Source organism: Oncorhynchus mykiss, chromosome 13 (assembly GCF_013265735.2).
Source record: "Oncorhynchus mykiss isolate Arlee chromosome 13, USDA_OmykA_1.1, whole genome shotgun sequence".
NCBI classification, from domain to species: Eukaryota; Metazoa; Chordata; class Actinopteri; order Salmoniformes; family Salmonidae; genus Oncorhynchus; species Oncorhynchus mykiss.
In genome coordinates, this window is record NC_048577.1 from 32,405,301 (window position 1) to 32,422,351 (window position 17,051).

A 17,051-nucleotide genomic window follows, 5' to 3' on the forward strand; every position below is an offset into this window, starting at 1 on the left:
ATGATGTTGTAAGAGTAAAGATGACGGTAAAAACAAGATCATAGCGTCGTTTATGTTTATAGTTGAGGTTTTGGCTAGTGGGTTATGGGACTGTGTGTGTGTGTACTGTATGTGCTCGTCTTTACAGACAGAGGGTCACCCACTCCAGGAGTCCTGCCTGCCTGCTCCACTCACAGTTGGCTGCCTCTGTCAGTGGATCTGACCTAGTTTCCACAGTCAGTCCCTGCTATTAGGGATGGATGGGATAGAGGCAGCACTTCACCACACTCTCTCTCCCTTTTCTCTCTCTATCATTCTCTCCCTTTATTTCCCCTCTCTGTCTCTAACGGCATCCGTGTGGACCATAAACATTGGTCTCATACTACAGACGTGTCGGTGGAAGCAAGCAAAGCACTGGGTGCCTTGGAGGCCAGGCCAGGGCAAAGCAGGCAATCTATAGGCAGCTCTCTGCAGCACAGGGCTCTTTGCTCAGCGCAGCATGATGAGAGAGAGTATGAGGAAGAGAGAGAGGGAGGGGGGGAAGTAAAAGAGAGATAGAGCGAGAAAGAGAGCTGGTGCTTCCGACTTCCTTTGGAAACATCAGTATCTGCTAGAAACATATCAGAGATGCTCTCCGAGTGCCACTGCAAATGGATATACAAACCGCTCATGCGTGCAGCATTAGGCTACCACTCCTCAGAGCTAGAGAACCAGCTAGTCCCAAGGTTCAAAAATACATGAGAAACATTGACCTTGTTCCTGCCCAGACGCCCAGGGTTAGCCCAGTGCTGAATCAGGACTCATGGGTAGAGGTCGACCGATTAGGATTTTTCAACGCCGATACCGATTATTGGAGGACCAAAAAAAAGTCAATACCGATTAATCGGCCGATTTAAAAAGAAAAGTATTTGTAATAATGACAATTACAACAATACTGAATGAACACTTATTTTAACTTAATATAATACATCAATAAATAATCAAACATGTTGAATTTGGTTTAAATAATGCAAAAACAAAGTGTTGGAGAAGAAAGTAAAAGTGCAATATGTGCCATGTAAGAAAGCTAACGTTTGAGTTCCTTGCTCAGAACATGAGAACATATGAAAGCTGCTAATTCCTTTTAACATGAGTCTTCAATATTCCCAGGTAAGAAGTTTTAGGTTGTAGTTATTATAGGAATTATAGGACTATTTCTCTCTATACCATTTGTATTTCATTAACCTTAGATTATTGGATGTTCTTATAGGCACTTTAGTATTGCCAGTGTAACAGTATAGCTTCCGTCCCTCTCCACGCCCCTACCTGGGCTCGAACCAGGAACACATCGACAACAGCCACCCTCAAAGCATCGTACCCATCGCTCCACAAAAGCCGCGGCCCTTGCAGAGCAAGGAAAACAACTACTCCAAGTCTCAGAGAGAGTGACATCACCGATTGAAACGCTATTAGCGCGCATCCACTAACTATCTAGCCATTTCACATCGGTTACACCAGCCTAATCTTGGGAGTTGATAGGCTTGAAGTCATAAACAGCTCAATGCTTGAAGCATTGCGAAGAGCTGCTGGCAAACACACAAATGTGCTGTTTGAATGAATGTTTCCGAGCCTGCTGCTGCCTTCCATCGCTCAGTCAGACTGCTCTAACAAATATCAAATCATAGACTTAATTATAACATAATAACACACAGAAATACGAGCCTTTGGTCATTGATATGGTCGAATCCGGAAACGATCATTTCGAAAACAAAAGGTTTATTCTTCCAGTGAAATACGGAACCGTTCAGTATTTTATCTAACGGGTGGCATCCATAAGTCTAAATATTGCTGTTACATTGTACAACCTTCAATGTTATGTCATAATGATGTACAATTCTGGCAAATTAATTACGGTCTTTGTTAGGAATAAATGGACTTCACACAGTTCACAATGAGCCAGGCGGCCCAAACTGCTGCATATACCCTGACTGCTTGCACGGAACGCAAGAGAAGTGACACAATTTCCCTAATTGTAAGAAATGCATGTTAGCAGGAAATATTAACAAAATATGCAGGTTTAAAAATATATACTTCTGTATTGATTTTAAAGAAAGGCATTGATGTTTATGGTTAGGTTTGGTGCAACGACAGTGCTAAATCATCACCCGTTTGGCGAAGTAGGCTGTGATTCGATGAGAAATGAACAGGCACCACATCGATTATATGCAACGCAGGACACGCTAGATAAACTAGTAATATCAACCATGGGTAGATAACTAGTGATTATGTTAAGATTGATTGTTTTTTATAAGATAAGTTTAATGCTAGCTAGCAACTTACCTTGGCTTCTTGCTGCCCTCGCGTAACAGGTAGTCAGCCTGCCACGCAGGCTCCTCGTGGAGTGCAATGTAAGGCTGGTGGTTAGAGCGTTGGACTAGTAACCGGGAGGTTGCAAAAACGAATCTCCAAGCTGACAAGGTAAAAATCTGTCATTCTGCCTCTAAACAAGGCAGTTAACCCACCGTTCCTAGCCCTTCATTGAAAATAAGAATGTGTTCTTAACTGACTTGCCTAGTTAAATAAATAAATAAATAAAAATTAAACAAAATAAAAATTGGCCAAATCGGTGTCCAAAAATACAGATTTCTGATTGTTATGAAAACTTGAAAATCGGCCCTAATTAAATCGGCCATTCCGATTAATCGGTCGACCTCTACTCCTGGGTGTGTTTGATCCTACCGTTAGGAGATGTTAATCTCCTCAATGCACAAACTGGCTGAGTGGTGATGGAGAATGAATACAGTCGAATAACATTAGGCCTAGTTCAGTATTTTCACTCAAAACAACTAAGAGGAAATAGGCTAGGCAGCCTAACATCCCGGCAGGCAGAGTTTAACCACAACTCAAAGAATCAGCATGACAATGAGGCCAAGACATCCCAGATTAGTAGAGAGCCAGCCAAACCAAAGGAAGCTCATCTGGGCTCTCTCTCTTTGCAGTGCTGTGGCTCAGTGACCTTGCTACCTATACCACCCTTACACCACAGTACAGTGGAGGCTGCTGAGGGGAGGACGGCTCATAATAATGGCTGGAATGGAGCGAACGGAATGGCATCAATCACATGGAAGCTGTGTGTTTGATACCATTCCACTTAATCCGCTGCAGTCATTACAACGAGCTTGTCCTCCCAAGTTAAGGTGCCACTAACCTCCTGTGCTACAGTAGAGCATGCGTGGCCTTGGGTTCTCATCCGTAGACTCTCTCCGTACTGTTTTACAAGATTCTTGCGTAGGTGGTAAAAAAGGTCAGTGGTGTTTGAGCCTGTTGTTCAGGACCTGCCTGCGGCATATTTTGCAGAGGACGGTTTTCTGGTCCGTGTCAGACTTTTCATACCCAAACCACGTCCATGCGACAGAAGTAGCCCCTCTTTTAGGTACGATCTCCATGCTCTGTGTCACGTTCGCTCTCCTCCATGTTTGTTTGTGTTGCAAATTTCCTTCCACACGGCATGTGTGGAAGAACGCAAAGCAACGTCCAATTGACGAAAAATATCGCCATAAAGAGTGTGATTTGCGACACAACAAAATAAACGATAGAGCATAATGTGAAAACGATAGACGTTTTTCATATCGTCACACAATATATATCGTCATATCGCCCAGCCCTAGCTAGCACATGCAAGTAATTCTGTATTTATATGCTAAGATGTCAGAGGCTCATGGCGCAGGGAATCAGTGAGAGTGGCCCTCAAAGAATGTCTGGCATTTACCTATATCCTGTACTGCAAATGTCCCCGAGGAAAAATAACAGCAACGTGGGATACTAATCCTATACGTTGGTACATCTTATAACAGAGTGCAAGAGAGAAAGCAAGGACATAGACAGCTTTGAAACCAAGTCCCTTAATCATGCCCTCAAAGGCAACCAACAGAGCTCGTAAGAGTTGTCAATCATGACATACTTGGTAACATTGGTCTCCTCTACAGCCAATGTCCTTTTAAGAATAATGGACTGGCGTGTTTGAGATTTCAGGTTTATTTCACGGGTGCGAGCGATCACATTACATTAACAAGTCATGTCCTGTTCATCTGGCCAGGGGTTGAGTGTGAGAGACATCTGCTGGCATGGACCGCTGATGACTGCACAGAGGCATGTGTACAGCTGCTTGTGGCAGGGCAGGCAGGCAGACAGACAGCGTCCCAAATGGCACCCTATTCCCTACAGCCGGTGTCCAGCAGCAGCTTATGCCAGGCTATGCTAACGCACTCAGCATGGGTCTCCGAGACAACTCTTTGATTCATAGTGCACCCTGACATGTGTAGAAGTGCAGAAAGTAAGGAGTGCCTTGGCTAAATATTGGACCAATGCCAATTAGTGTTGGCTAGGATCTCTTTTTCGTCATCCAATCACAATGATGCACTCTAGTTTTGTTCACATTGTTTATATAAAGAGTTATGCGATTGTCAATTTAGTTTAGTCTTTAATCTTAACTTGAAAATTAACCCTAAAAGCATTGTTACTGGGGCTACGTTGTAGAACTAGGGCTAACTGAATTATGGTCCCTGCCTCTGATCCCATTCAGTGAGGTCAAAATGGATGAGTGCAGATGTAAATTCCCTGCCAAGAACACAGAACAACAAATCACCCCGATAAATTAGGGGCATAATTTAATCATTGTATGTAGTATGACTATCATACTACACTGCAGTAGCATGTAGCCTGCAGACCAGCTCATCCAATTAGGCTTTAGACATGTTTTACAGAGCTCCCTAATTGGGCGGTCCAATCAAATTATGCATGTAAATTTGAAAACTAAAAGGTTTGTCAGAGAGCAGAGGGCCATTTGTCAGCATTTTTTTGTATAAAAAAAACCCCATAAAATGATGGCTAGGAATAAACCTTATTTTCTTAAGTCAGGCTATATCCCAATACTAATGAGCATAGAATACAATGTTAATGAAAATTAGGTCTAGTTCTCGAAGTGTTACTCAAACACGACAACATCATTTCTACAGATTTCCAACGTATGAGATAAGGGAAGAACAATTCTTACAGCATTCTCCAGGACACATTTAACAAGATGGGCGTGGAGGAGGAATTGGATAGGAGAGAGATGGAGATAAGCCTTTGTCCCTCGATATTCCTTTGAAATGGACTCTGCCTATGATTTTCAACCTCGAGCAAACATAGTCGAGGGATAATGGAGAGTGTTGATTCATCTAACAAATGTAAAGAACTATCGGCAAGTAGCGAATCGGAGTGAGATCATGCATGCTCATCTCTCACTGCAACTCAAAGCACAAGAGCTATGAAATAATGCGGAGAGCAGAGCGAGAATGAGGCGTGTCTGCAACATAGAAAACACCGACAAAAAAACGCCATCATGTTATGGCTGTTTGGCAAAAATAGACCTCAATATGAAAATTACAAGTGTGCTGAATAATATCGAAATAGTACGAAACAAAAGTGTATCGATGATACAGTGAATCGATTTGTTTCAGACAAAGCACCACATGGCAAGGGCACGCGGAATGCATCTCCTCAAAAAATTAGATTGGACTTTGAGCCAAGATGTAGAGGCCTACATTTTTCTAACAAATTGGCTTAAAAAGAATACCCGGCCTACTACTTGATTACAACGTTGCAATATAAATACTTTACATCGCATGCATCCCTGGAAAGGGAGGTGCGGCTACAAATCATTCCTGAAATATGAATAATTAGCTAGTTAGCAAATGAGGTAATACGCAGGTGAAATAACATTTCACAGTCTACTTTTGGATTTCTATAGTGAGACAGCAAGTAACTACAGCCAGGCAAGTCACTGACAATAAGTGGCCTGGTGATAAGGTGCAAGTGGTGAGCTGATAAGCCAACATCAGCACCACTGACAGCGGAAAGCACAGCTGCGGAAATCCAATTTCATAGGCTCCAGAGGCAATGCCACTGCATATGATTCAGCACAAAAAATCAAACTGACACACAAGTGTCGATGTAGCTATGAAAGTTTGCTACAGTCTGTACATGGATCAAAACATATACTTTTTTTAAACTATCCTGTAAGGAACACTGTGATTTCTTCTTTCAGTTTTCTCAAGCAAGACAAGCTACCCAAAATAAAGACAGGCCCCAAAGTAAGGAAAACAGAAGGGCACCACTATCTTAAAATCATAGCTAAAAATCCGTGGCCATAATAATTGGCGAGTTTAGATAGCTAACGCTCAGCTAATAGGTTTGGTAGCTAGCTAGATCATTTGTAGCTTGCAAGCTAAGTTACACCCCTTGGCTACATCAATTAGCTATCTTAGCCTCAGTTTACGCATCATGACAACTGTCATATTTTAATAACGAATGTAAAAGTCAAAATATATAACATTAAAAACTACAAAGTGCGTGTTCATGGACAAATCCATTTAACCACTTCTGATCCAATTATCCACATGGCTTGTTTGGGGCTCCTGCCTGGTGCGATGAATTTGCTTGCCAAGGCAAGACAGTACCCAGGCCCGACCTCTCCTCACACCCAGACCTACAGTAGGCAACGGAAGAAAAAAAAAGGATACGCTCGGTGCCTCAAAGCTACATGACAAGCATGAATGGCGCTTTTGTTTTGCCCCGGACAAAAAAAAAAAGCCAACTGCTCGAATTCTTCATCATTCGAAGACACCTAGGAGCAATGACTTGCGGAATGTACTAGGTTTGCTATAAATAGATAAAGCGTCTTTCTCTCTTACCTGTGTGGCAGACAGTTATTGTCTCTCCAGCTGCAGTCACTCAGTGGACACCCGACAGAGACGAGTAGTTCGCTAGGCGGCCTTAAGGGGAGGAGGGCGCCAGAGTACAGACAGAGATTGTTCTGAAATTCTTCCTGAGCGTTCTGCACTGATGCTTGGAATTAAAGAGGTTTGTGTGTAGGTAGGCCGACACTGATCTCTGAGGAGGCTGGTGGGAGGAGCTATAGGAGGACGGGCTCATTGTAATGGCTGGAATGGAATTCATGGAACGAAGTCAAACATGTGGTTTCCGTATGTTTGATGTGTTTTATACCTTTTCCATTTATTCAACTCCAGTCATTTCAACGAGCCCGTCCTCCTATAGCTCCTCCCACCAGCCCCCTCTGTCTGATCTGTTGATAAGATGGTGTTAGAAGATAATGACATTAAAACTAGTTTAGCTGATATAAACAAATTGCAGGTCTTCAGAGATGATCTACGCTTACCCAACCGAAGGACACAATGGTAGACCTAACTTGTTAAATAGCCTTCTGCCCTATGTAATAGGTGACACAATTCTTACCAATAGGCCACCTTTTGTTATTTTCTCACATTAAACCAATGTCTAGTCTAATCTAATATATTTGAATTTCCATTCCTCTAGGCAAGGCTTAGTGTCAATTTACCAATGATTATATAAGAATTACTGTAAAATCTGCTTAGAGGGATCTGTAGTGGCAATACCCCTCTTGCCGTAAAACCTGTGGCTGGGGTATAACAAGGGAAGCACTGTGCTTGCCACTGTTAGTGACCTCTAAACATCTATAGGCCTTTACTGCTCTGGCAGACTGACTGATCTAACACTCCTCCATACTAAACCAACCATAGAGGGCAGTAATTGGTTACAATGGTGTAATTACGTGTAACTAGACTACACATACACGTACAGTGTATGGAATAGTCCCCAAAGTGCAAACTCCAAGCTAAATCAAGCCCACCTCAAGTGTATTATAAGAACATATTTGGCATATTTCACCTTAGGTCTGGTATGTTTATTAGGAGATAGAGCCTCCTAGAAACACATACTGATATTTTGCAAAGCAAGGGTTTGCATGTGTAATACATGTTGCATACAGAGTGCTGCCAGAAAGCATGGCATTGTGTCATACATTTTATAGACAAAGTCTTAACCATGAGGCAGGGTTGAGGTTAGCCCCTGGAGTTGCTTAGCAACCAGACCACTGGAGAAAAAGCATGCATTTTATTCTGCAGTTAGGGACAAAGGAGGGAGAGGGTGAGAAAGAGGCAGATGGTACACGTCTGAAAATACTATGGTGTGTTTGGTCTGCATTTTATTGTAGGTGATTTGACATTGTTCCTCATTTTAAACTGTAAACGATATATAACAATTGGTCTTAACATACCTTTAAATAAATCTTAATATTTTACTACTGATTAAGGTCTTTCAAAGCCAAACACAATAAGATAAATCCCATCTGCAGTTCTGTGGTTTGAAATAGTTCTGTCTATGATATATAGCTTTGCATAATAGTGTGTAGGCTATGGTACGGCACTGTTCATTTAATTGCAAAATTTAATTGCCATATTAGTGTAAGTAAGTAGCCTTGCATTAGCCTTGGCTGTTTCTATAGCATGAGGCAGCTTGGACAAGACACTAGTCTATCACAGGGTCAATATACTGTAAGTGTAAGAAGACAGAATATGTCAGTCTGTTCTAGTTTGGTTTTAGGCACGTGAGACAGATTTATGTTAGATTTCAACTAAAGGCAGTCAAGTAGGAACAGAGAAAAAGCTCCTTGATTTTTTTGCCACAGGGTGGCATTCTTTCTCTGGATAACATCCCCCAGTATAGACTTACTCAAGGAACAGGCAGTTAACCCACTGTTCCTAGGCAGTCATATAGAATAAGACTCTGTTCTTAACTGACTTAAATTAAATAAGGGTTTTCCTGTCTTTGGCCCAGCACCTGACTCTAATGGTTATGAGGCTGTTCATGTACACAAACCTTGTCGTAAAGGAAGGCGTTGCAAGTGGTGTACAAAGGATGACAGAGATGGACATCTTCGTTATCCTGAACCATTTTTCTGTGCAATGTGTCAGAGGGGGGGCTGTCCCATATGTAAGGATAAGGAATGTGTTTAAATGATATGCGTACTATCAAGGGACCATGTCAATGATTAATTATTATAATCATGCATTTACTGTAACTTTTGATAATTGATAAATTAATGTACTAAACAACATACAGTTGTAGAGTATTCGTATAGTATTTTGTGTGGTTTACCACAGTTACATGCATTGATGCATACTAACCATAGTGTATTAGTGACACTCAATACTTTGCACTAGCATTATTACTGCATTGAAGTCCTACTGGTCAGTGACTTAAACTCTTCACATCATCCCATCATCTTTTCTGCTATAAAACAAAAAATCGGAGAGTGCTACACCAACTGACTAGCCATGCTTGGAAGATGTCTGTCTTCTCCTTTCCCGGCCCAAGCCTAGCCCAGTCTTCAGGGAGAGGTCAAGGGTGTATTTTGGGTGGGCAGATGATGCGGCTGTTGGACTGTTTACCGGCCAAGGCTATTGTCCCTGAAGATTATCTGGCAACCAATGATAGACTTTTTTTTAATTTATTTTTTTATTTCACCTTTATTTAACCAGGTAGGCAAGTTGAGAACAAGTTCTCATTTACAATTGCGACCTAGCCAAGATAAAGCAAAGCAGGTCGACACATACAACAACACAGAGTTACACACGGAGTAAAAGAAACATACAGTCAATAATACAGTAGAAATAAGTCTATATACGATGTGAGCAAATGAGGTGTGATAAGAGAGGTAAAGGCAACAAAAAAAAGGCCATGATGACAAAGTAAATACAATAGAGCAAGTAAAACACTGGAATACAGGAAGGTTACCCTCCTACCCTCGCTCCAGACTTGTGTGGTGTCACAGACCCCTCCTCTCCCCTCCCTCTCCAGATTCCTCTTCCATGCAATGGGTAAAGACAAGAGATGTCGGTGTGCACATCTTACTCACACACTGTGACATATTATCTAACCCTACATGTAACAAAGAGAAAACAACAGCTGATGTGGATTAGCTACTGTCATGTGAAAAAAGGCCAAAAAGGGTGTCTCATCATGACCAACAGGTGATGGGTGGAGGGAGGCAGACAGACAGGACGTTTAATGAGAAGTTAGATCATGAAAACATATTTGTTGTTTAAGGAAAATGTGTGTGTGTGTGTGTGTGTGTGTGTGTGTGTGTGTGTGTGTGTGTGTGTGTGTGTGTGTGTGTGTGTGTGTGTGTGTGTGTGTGTGTGTTTGTGTTTGTGTGTGTGTTGTGTGTGTGTGTGTGTGCGTGTGTGTGTCAGCTTTTACGATTCTGCGTCTGCAGGGCTGGGCATCCTTATACTTGAGTGTTAAGTCGGACGGTACAACAGTCCCTAAGCTCCAGCTTAGGTCAACAGCAGCTGCACCCAATGGCTCTGGCATCACTCACTGAATAGGGAGAGCTCTTAATAGTTGTCTCATCCTCTGTGTATAGGGTCAGATCCTCTCAATCCTCCAAATCAGTCCATTTTACCAGCAAAGCTAGGGATTTTCCAATTATTGTTAATTTACTTTGACTTACAGTAGCTACACCCTTCAACTGTTCTGGTGCCAGTTCACATTACCATTGAGGCAATAATCAGTTTGGTTCATGGTTTCAGTGTTATGAATTGTGCTTAGTTTAAATTAGGTCCCATAACATATCATGCTAATACGACTGAATTTACGTAGATACAAAGTAACTGTTTCTATTTAATGTTCAACCAGTAGAAAACAGTTACTTAGCAACATAATAGGCTGTTCTCCCTCCCTCCCGCCCTCTAAATCCTCATCCCTCACAGATATGGAGATAACAAACAGAAGCACAGTTGTCACTCACCTGTTTGGAATGTCGTCACGTCATCTCTCCATTAGCTAGTCTAAATATGCGTACGTGACAGACGCAGGCTTTTGACATGTGAAACCTAAGAATGCGCTAGAGACCCATTACGTAATGGATTTCAATGGGACCACCAAAGAAGGAGAGGATCTCCCCCACTTTAGGGATTACACCGCACTCCTATTTCAGAGGAAGTGCACACCATACAGGACATAGTTACCATCTCTCAATATTGTCACTTTGCAACAGTCACTCAACCACACCATGGAAATAAAGATTAACATTGCTTTGGACCTAGATGTTTGACCCTGAACATTTATTTTCATTGTCAAAAACGTTGTGACACACACATCCGCTCACACACACATAGAATGAGTCACACACATTGAGGACAAAGATTTGAACAAATGGGGAGAGGAACAAAATAAAGATTCAGGTCAGCGACATCTTGAATTCTGCAACAGAGAGAGACGCCTGTCATTAACATCAGTTTGAACATTTTGATGCAGGACTCAGGGTGCAGGCAAAAAGGTCATGTACTTTAGGGTTAAAAAGCTCTACTCACTTGATCATTCACCCAGCCATGATGTGTTTCACAAAGGCTGAAATAGAGCGATAGAAACAGAAAATGTATTAACAATAGGTGCCCAAAGCACACTGCATAAAGTAGTCTATTGCCGCACCTTCGTAGTTAATGCAGCCATTGCCGTCCTCTTGTCCTTCCATCACTACCTCAACCTCTTTCTCTGTCATCTTCTCTATCTGTAGGTGTAACAGAGGGGTGTGAGACATTTCAAATGGTGTTAAACAATCCTCAGACACATCCCTTTTGGAAAAAACACACTAATTTCAAGTGATCATACGGTACCAGTCAAAAGTTTGGACACAACTACTGTGCCTTGAAGGTTTTTTCTTTATTTTTACTATTTTCTACAATGTAGAATAATAGTGAAGATATCAACACTATGAAATAACACATATGGAATCATGTAGTAACCAAAAAAGTGTTAAACAAAGATTTTAGATTCCTCAAAGTAGCCACCCTTTTCTTGTTGACAGCTTTGCACACGCTTGGCATTCTCTCAACCAGCTTCACCTGGAATGCTTTTCAAACCGTCTTGAAGGAGTTCCCACAAATGCTGAGAACTTGTTGGCTGCTTTTCCTTCACTCTACAGTCCAACTCATCCCAAACCATCTCAATTGGGTTGAGGTCGGGTGATTGTGGAGGCCAGGTCATCTGATGCCGCACTCCACCACTCTCCTTCTTGGTCAAATAGCCCTTACACAGCCTGGAGGTGTGTTGGGTCATTGTCCTGTTGAAAAACAAATGATAGTCCCACAAAGCTCAAACCACATGGGATGGTGTAGAAGCCATGCTGGTTAAGTATGCCTTGAATTCTAAATAAATCACAGACAGTGTCACCAGCAAAATATCATCACACAATCACACCTCCTCCTCCATGATTCACGGTGGGAACCACACATGTGGAGATCATCCATTCACCTACTCTGCGTCTCACAAAGACACAGCAGTTGGAACCAAAAATCTCAGATTTGGACTCATCAGGCCAAAGGACAGATTTCCACTGGTCTAATGTATATTGCTCGTGTTTCTTGGCCCAAGAAAGTCTCTTCTTATTATTGGTGTCCTTTAGTAGTGGTTTCTTTGCAGCAATTCAACCACGAAGGCCTGATTCACACAGTCTCCTCTGAACAGTTGATGTTGAGATGTGTTACTTGAAAATGTGAAGCATTTGTTTGGGCTGCAATGTCTGAGGCTGGTAACTCTATGAACTTATCCTCTACAGCAGAGGTAACTCTGGGTCTTCGTTTCCTGTGGCGGTCCTCATGAGAGCCAGTTTCATCATGGTTTTTGCGACTGCACTTGAAGAAACGTTCAAAATTCTTGAAATGTTCCAGATTGACTGACCTTCATGTCTTAAAGCAACGATGGACTGTTATTTATCTTTGCTTATTTGAGCTTTTCTTGCCATAATATGGACTTGGTCTTTAAATAATAAGGATATCTTCTGTATACCACCCATGCCTTGTTACAACACAACTGATTGTCTCAAACGCATTAAGAAGGAAATCAATTCCACAAATGAACTTTTAAGAAGGCACACCTGTTAACATAACATAATGTGATCACGTGTACTTATGTGATAATGTGACAATATGTAAAAGAAACATGTGATAACATGAAACTACACATGACGTAAAATAAATGTGACAACACGAGGATGCAACATTTCAACATGTGAAACCATGAAACTACATGTAAAACTGCAAATTAGATTTTCACGTGAAATGTTTTTCAAATGTGACAGTTTTCAAATGTGAAAATCTCTAGTATGAAAATGGGGTGTTAACATGTAAACTCTTCATTTAATACAAGTGAACAACTGACCTTATATGTGTCTCTTTTGCTTTCATATGTGAACAATTCAGCTCAACATGTGAAAACAGCTATTTCACATGTGAAACTGCAGATTTCACGTTTTTTTGTAAGGGAAGTAATTAAATGGTGTGGGGTTCTTACGGTAAGTGGTATGCTGTTCAGCTAAAATAGTGTAAAAGTCTTTAATCAATGACAATATGAATCCATTTGACATGATTACTTTGTACTGACTTTTCAATATGACCCCACCTGGAATTTGAACTCAGAACCTCTGGATTTAGGTTATGCTGATCTTTTTCGCCACGAAGTCTATAACCTGCTCAGAACTTCAGCAGTTAGAGGGTTTTCTGTATAGTCTAATGTTGGTGCAATATTATTTTGTTTTAACGTTACTCCTCAATCACTATGATAAAAATAATCGTTTTTCTTGAGTGTATTTTTAACGTGTATTTTTAACGATTTCCTTTGAAGTCCAAAGTGTAGGAATACAGGTGAAGTCAGTCATTGATGCAGAAATGGTGGAATAGCAAGAATATCTGAATGCTGTGAACCGAGAGGTATTGAGTTCAAATCCCAGGTGAGGACATGTTGAGTAATAATTACCTGATAAATACATCTTATAATAATGTATGCAAAAGTGTGCCAAACATGTAAGTCAAAAACAATGTGTGACTTTCCCGGGACATCCTAACGACTGATTTTTGTTTGCAGGGCATCCCTTGTGAAATCTCATGTGAAGATAATTCACATGTGAAAATATAAATCCACATGTGTAAGGTTATGTGATCATCAAATGTGAAATTAAATGTTACATGTGAAATCATGCGGGAAGGGAAGACAAACCCCAAACCAATCCTCCTTTCAGATACCCTCAGGGGTTTCACACATTACCTTCATAGAGCATACATTACACATCTATAATCACATCATAAACATGAGATTATAGCTACATAGAACATGGGTACTAACCAAGAGTTGCGAGTGTGTGACACAACTCGGCGCACATGACGGTGCCGTTACTCTCCTTGTCAAAGACAAGCAGTCCTTCCACAAAGTCCTCAAAGGTACCCAGGTTTTTGGACTTGAAGATGTGCTGGAACATTGGTAGGAAGGTCTCAAAGCCAATCAGCTTGGTGTTAATTTCTATAGTGGCACGGTGAGCAAGGGAAGGAGTTCCTTTCAATGAAACCAACCCAACCCATCAACATACAAGCCTCTACAGAGTTCAAGGTGAATAAAGAGAAACCGGAAAGATGGCGTCTTAAGCAATGGTGTGGCCATGCACATGTTCAAAGGCTGGAGTCATTGTCCAAAGGCAGATTTGTCTACAAACTGGGATGCCATCAGCTAAAATGTTACTCCTGATGGACACACTTGCAGAGCAAATTGATGCCTTTGTCTGTGTGAACATGTAACCAGTGACCACTTCTACTATACAATGTAGAAGTGGCCACCAAACACACCCGCCAAACATACCCTCGTTAACTGACTATCCTACCGATCCTCGACTTTGGCGGTGTCATTTACAAAATAGCCTCCAACACTCTACTCAGCAAACTGGATGCAGTCTATCACAGTGCCATCCGTTTTGTCACCAAATCCCCATATACCACACACCACTGCGACCTGTACGCTCTCGTCGGCTGGCCCTTGCTACATATTCATCGGCAGACCCACTGGCTCCAGGTCATCTATAAGTCTTTGCTAGGTAAAGCTCTGCCTTATCTCAGCTCACTGGTCACCATAACAACACCCACCCGTAGCACATGCTCCAGCAGGTATATCTCACTAGTCATCCCCAAAGCCAACACCTCCTTTGGCCACCTTTCCTTCCAGTTCTCTGCTGCCAATGACTGGAACGAATGACAAAAAATCTCTGAAGTTGGAGACATACAGTGGGGCAAAATAGTATTTAGTCAGCCACCAATTGTGCAAGTTCTCCCACTTAAAAAGATGAGAGAGGCCTGTAATTTTCATCATAGGTACACTTCAACTATGACAGACAAAATTAGAAAAAAAATCCAGAAAATCACATTGTAGGATTTTTAATGAATTTATTTGCAAATTATGGTGGAAAATAAGTATTTGGTCAATAACAAAAGTTTATCTCAATACTTTGTTGTATACCCTTTGTTGGCAATGACAGAGGTCAAACGTTTTCTGTAAGTCTTCACAAGGTTTTCACACACTGTTGCTGGTATTTTGGCCCATTCCTCCATGCAGATCTCCTCTAAAGCAGTGATGTTTTGGGGCTGTTGCTGGGCAACACAGACTTTCAACTCCCTCCAAAGATTTTCTATGGGGTTGAGATCTGGAGACTGGCTAGACCACTCAAGGACCTTGAAATGCTTCTTACGAAGCCACTCCTTCGTTGCCCGGGCAGTGTGATTGGGATCATTGTCATGCTGAAAGACCCAGCCACGTTTCAACTTCAATGCCCTTGCTGATGGAAGGAGGTTTTCACTCAAAATCTCACGACACATGGCCCCATTCATTCTTTCCTTTACACCTGGTCCTGGTCCCTTTGCAGAAAAACAGCCCCAAAGCATGATGTTTCCACCCCCATGCTTCACAGTAGGTATGGTGTTCATTGGATGCAACTCAGCATTCTATGTCCTCCAAACACGACGAGTTGAGTTTTTACAAAAAAGTTATATTTTGGTTTCATCTGACCATATGACATTCTCCCAATCTTCTTTGGATCATCCAAATGCTCTCTAGCAAACTTCAGACGGGCCTGGACATGTACTGGCTTTAGCAGGGGGACACGTGTGGCACTGCAGGATTTGAGTCCCTGGCGGCGTAGTGTGTTACTGATGGTAGGCTTTGTTACTTTGGTCCCAGCTCTCTGCAGGTCATCCACTATTCACGTGAGGTTCTGGGATTTTTGCTCACCGTTCTTGTGATCATTTTGACCCCACGGGGTGAGATCTTGCGTGGAGCCCCAGATCGAGGGAGATTATCAGTGGTCTTGTATGTCTTCCATTTCCTAATAATTGATCCCACAGTTGATTTCTTCAAACCAAGCTGCTTACCTATTGCAGATTCAGTCTTCCCAGCCTGGTGCAGGTCTACGATTTTGTTTCTGGTGTCCTTTGACAGCTCTTTGGTCTTGGCCATAGTGGAGTTTGGAGTGTGACTGTTTGAGGTTGTGGACAGGCGTCTTTTATACTGATAACAAGTTCAAACAGGTGCCATTAATACAGGTAACGAGTGGAGGACAGAGGAGCTTCTTAAAGTAGGTCTGTGAGAGCCAGAAATCTTGCTTGTTTGTAGGTGACCAAATACTTATGTTCCACCATAATTTGCAAATAAATTCATAAACAATCCTACAATGTGATTTTCTGGATTTTTTTATCTCATTTTTTCTTTCATAGTTGAAGTGTACCTATGATGAAAATTACAGGCCTCTCTCATCTTTTTAAGTGGGAAAACTTGCAGAATTGGTGGCTGACTAAATACTTTTTTGCCCCACTGTATCTCCCTCACTAACTTTAAACATCAGCTATCTGAGCAGCTAACCGATCACTGCAGCTGTGCACAGCCCATCTGTAAATAGCCCATCCAATCTACCTACCTCATCCCTATATTGTTTTGTTTACTTTTTTGCTCTTGGTTTCCCTAGGACTCTCATGACCTCTTTGATGGAGGGGTTCTGGCAAAGCGCCCTCATCACGTCACCACACTGGGCGTAAGAGATCTTCATCTCGCTTTTGGGGGTCCTGTCAAAAAACATGAAGGGGGCCTTCATGGGGAAGCACACAGATCATTAGGGTTAGCTGGGGAAACTAGCAAGCCATCAACAGGTCAGGTCATCCAATAAACTTTCCCCTTAACAACTGGTAAAATTGACATCAAAAGATGTTGGATTTTTAAAGCAAGATCAGTTTACCGTCAATTTGGTCTGCAGTGAACTCAATCTGAAATAGAAAACAAGAACACTTCAATAGTGGGAATATTGCTAATGGTTTTGCCCAGCTCATCATTGTAAGCACATTTTAGCAATTCTACTGTGAAGG

At 41.8% G+C, this 17,051-nt stretch overlaps 2 protein-coding genes across 6 annotated transcripts in view; both read right to left on the reverse strand.

Annotated features, from left to right (window-relative positions):
* Window positions 1–6,865, reverse strand: part of LOC110486138 (microtubule-associated protein tau) — a 41,357-nt gene extending 34,492 nt beyond the window's left edge. For 3 of the 5 annotated variants that reach the window (XM_021557513.2, XM_021557514.2, XM_021557511.2), the window contains exon 1: window positions 6,693–6,862. The gene's annotated coding sequence lies outside the window, so the exon portion shown is untranslated. Of the gene's footprint in view, window positions 1–6,692 lie in introns of all 5 variants that reach the window. The other 2 variants (XM_021557515.2, XM_021557512.2) reach the window with 2 other exon arrangements.
* Window positions 6,866–11,203: 4,338 nt separating this feature from the next.
* Window positions 11,204–16,783, reverse strand: LOC110487529 (myosin light chain 3-like). Its single transcript, XM_036939737.1, has 5 exons — window positions 16,644–16,783; window positions 14,002–14,183; window positions 12,082–12,084; window positions 11,314–11,388; window positions 11,204–11,232 (listed from the first exon to the last, which is right to left on the reverse strand). The coding sequence occupies exons 1-5, from the start codon at window positions 16,781–16,783 to the stop codon at window positions 11,204–11,206; spliced, it is 429 nt and encodes a 142-aa protein (XP_036795632.1).
* Window positions 16,784–17,051: the final 268 nt, after the last annotated feature.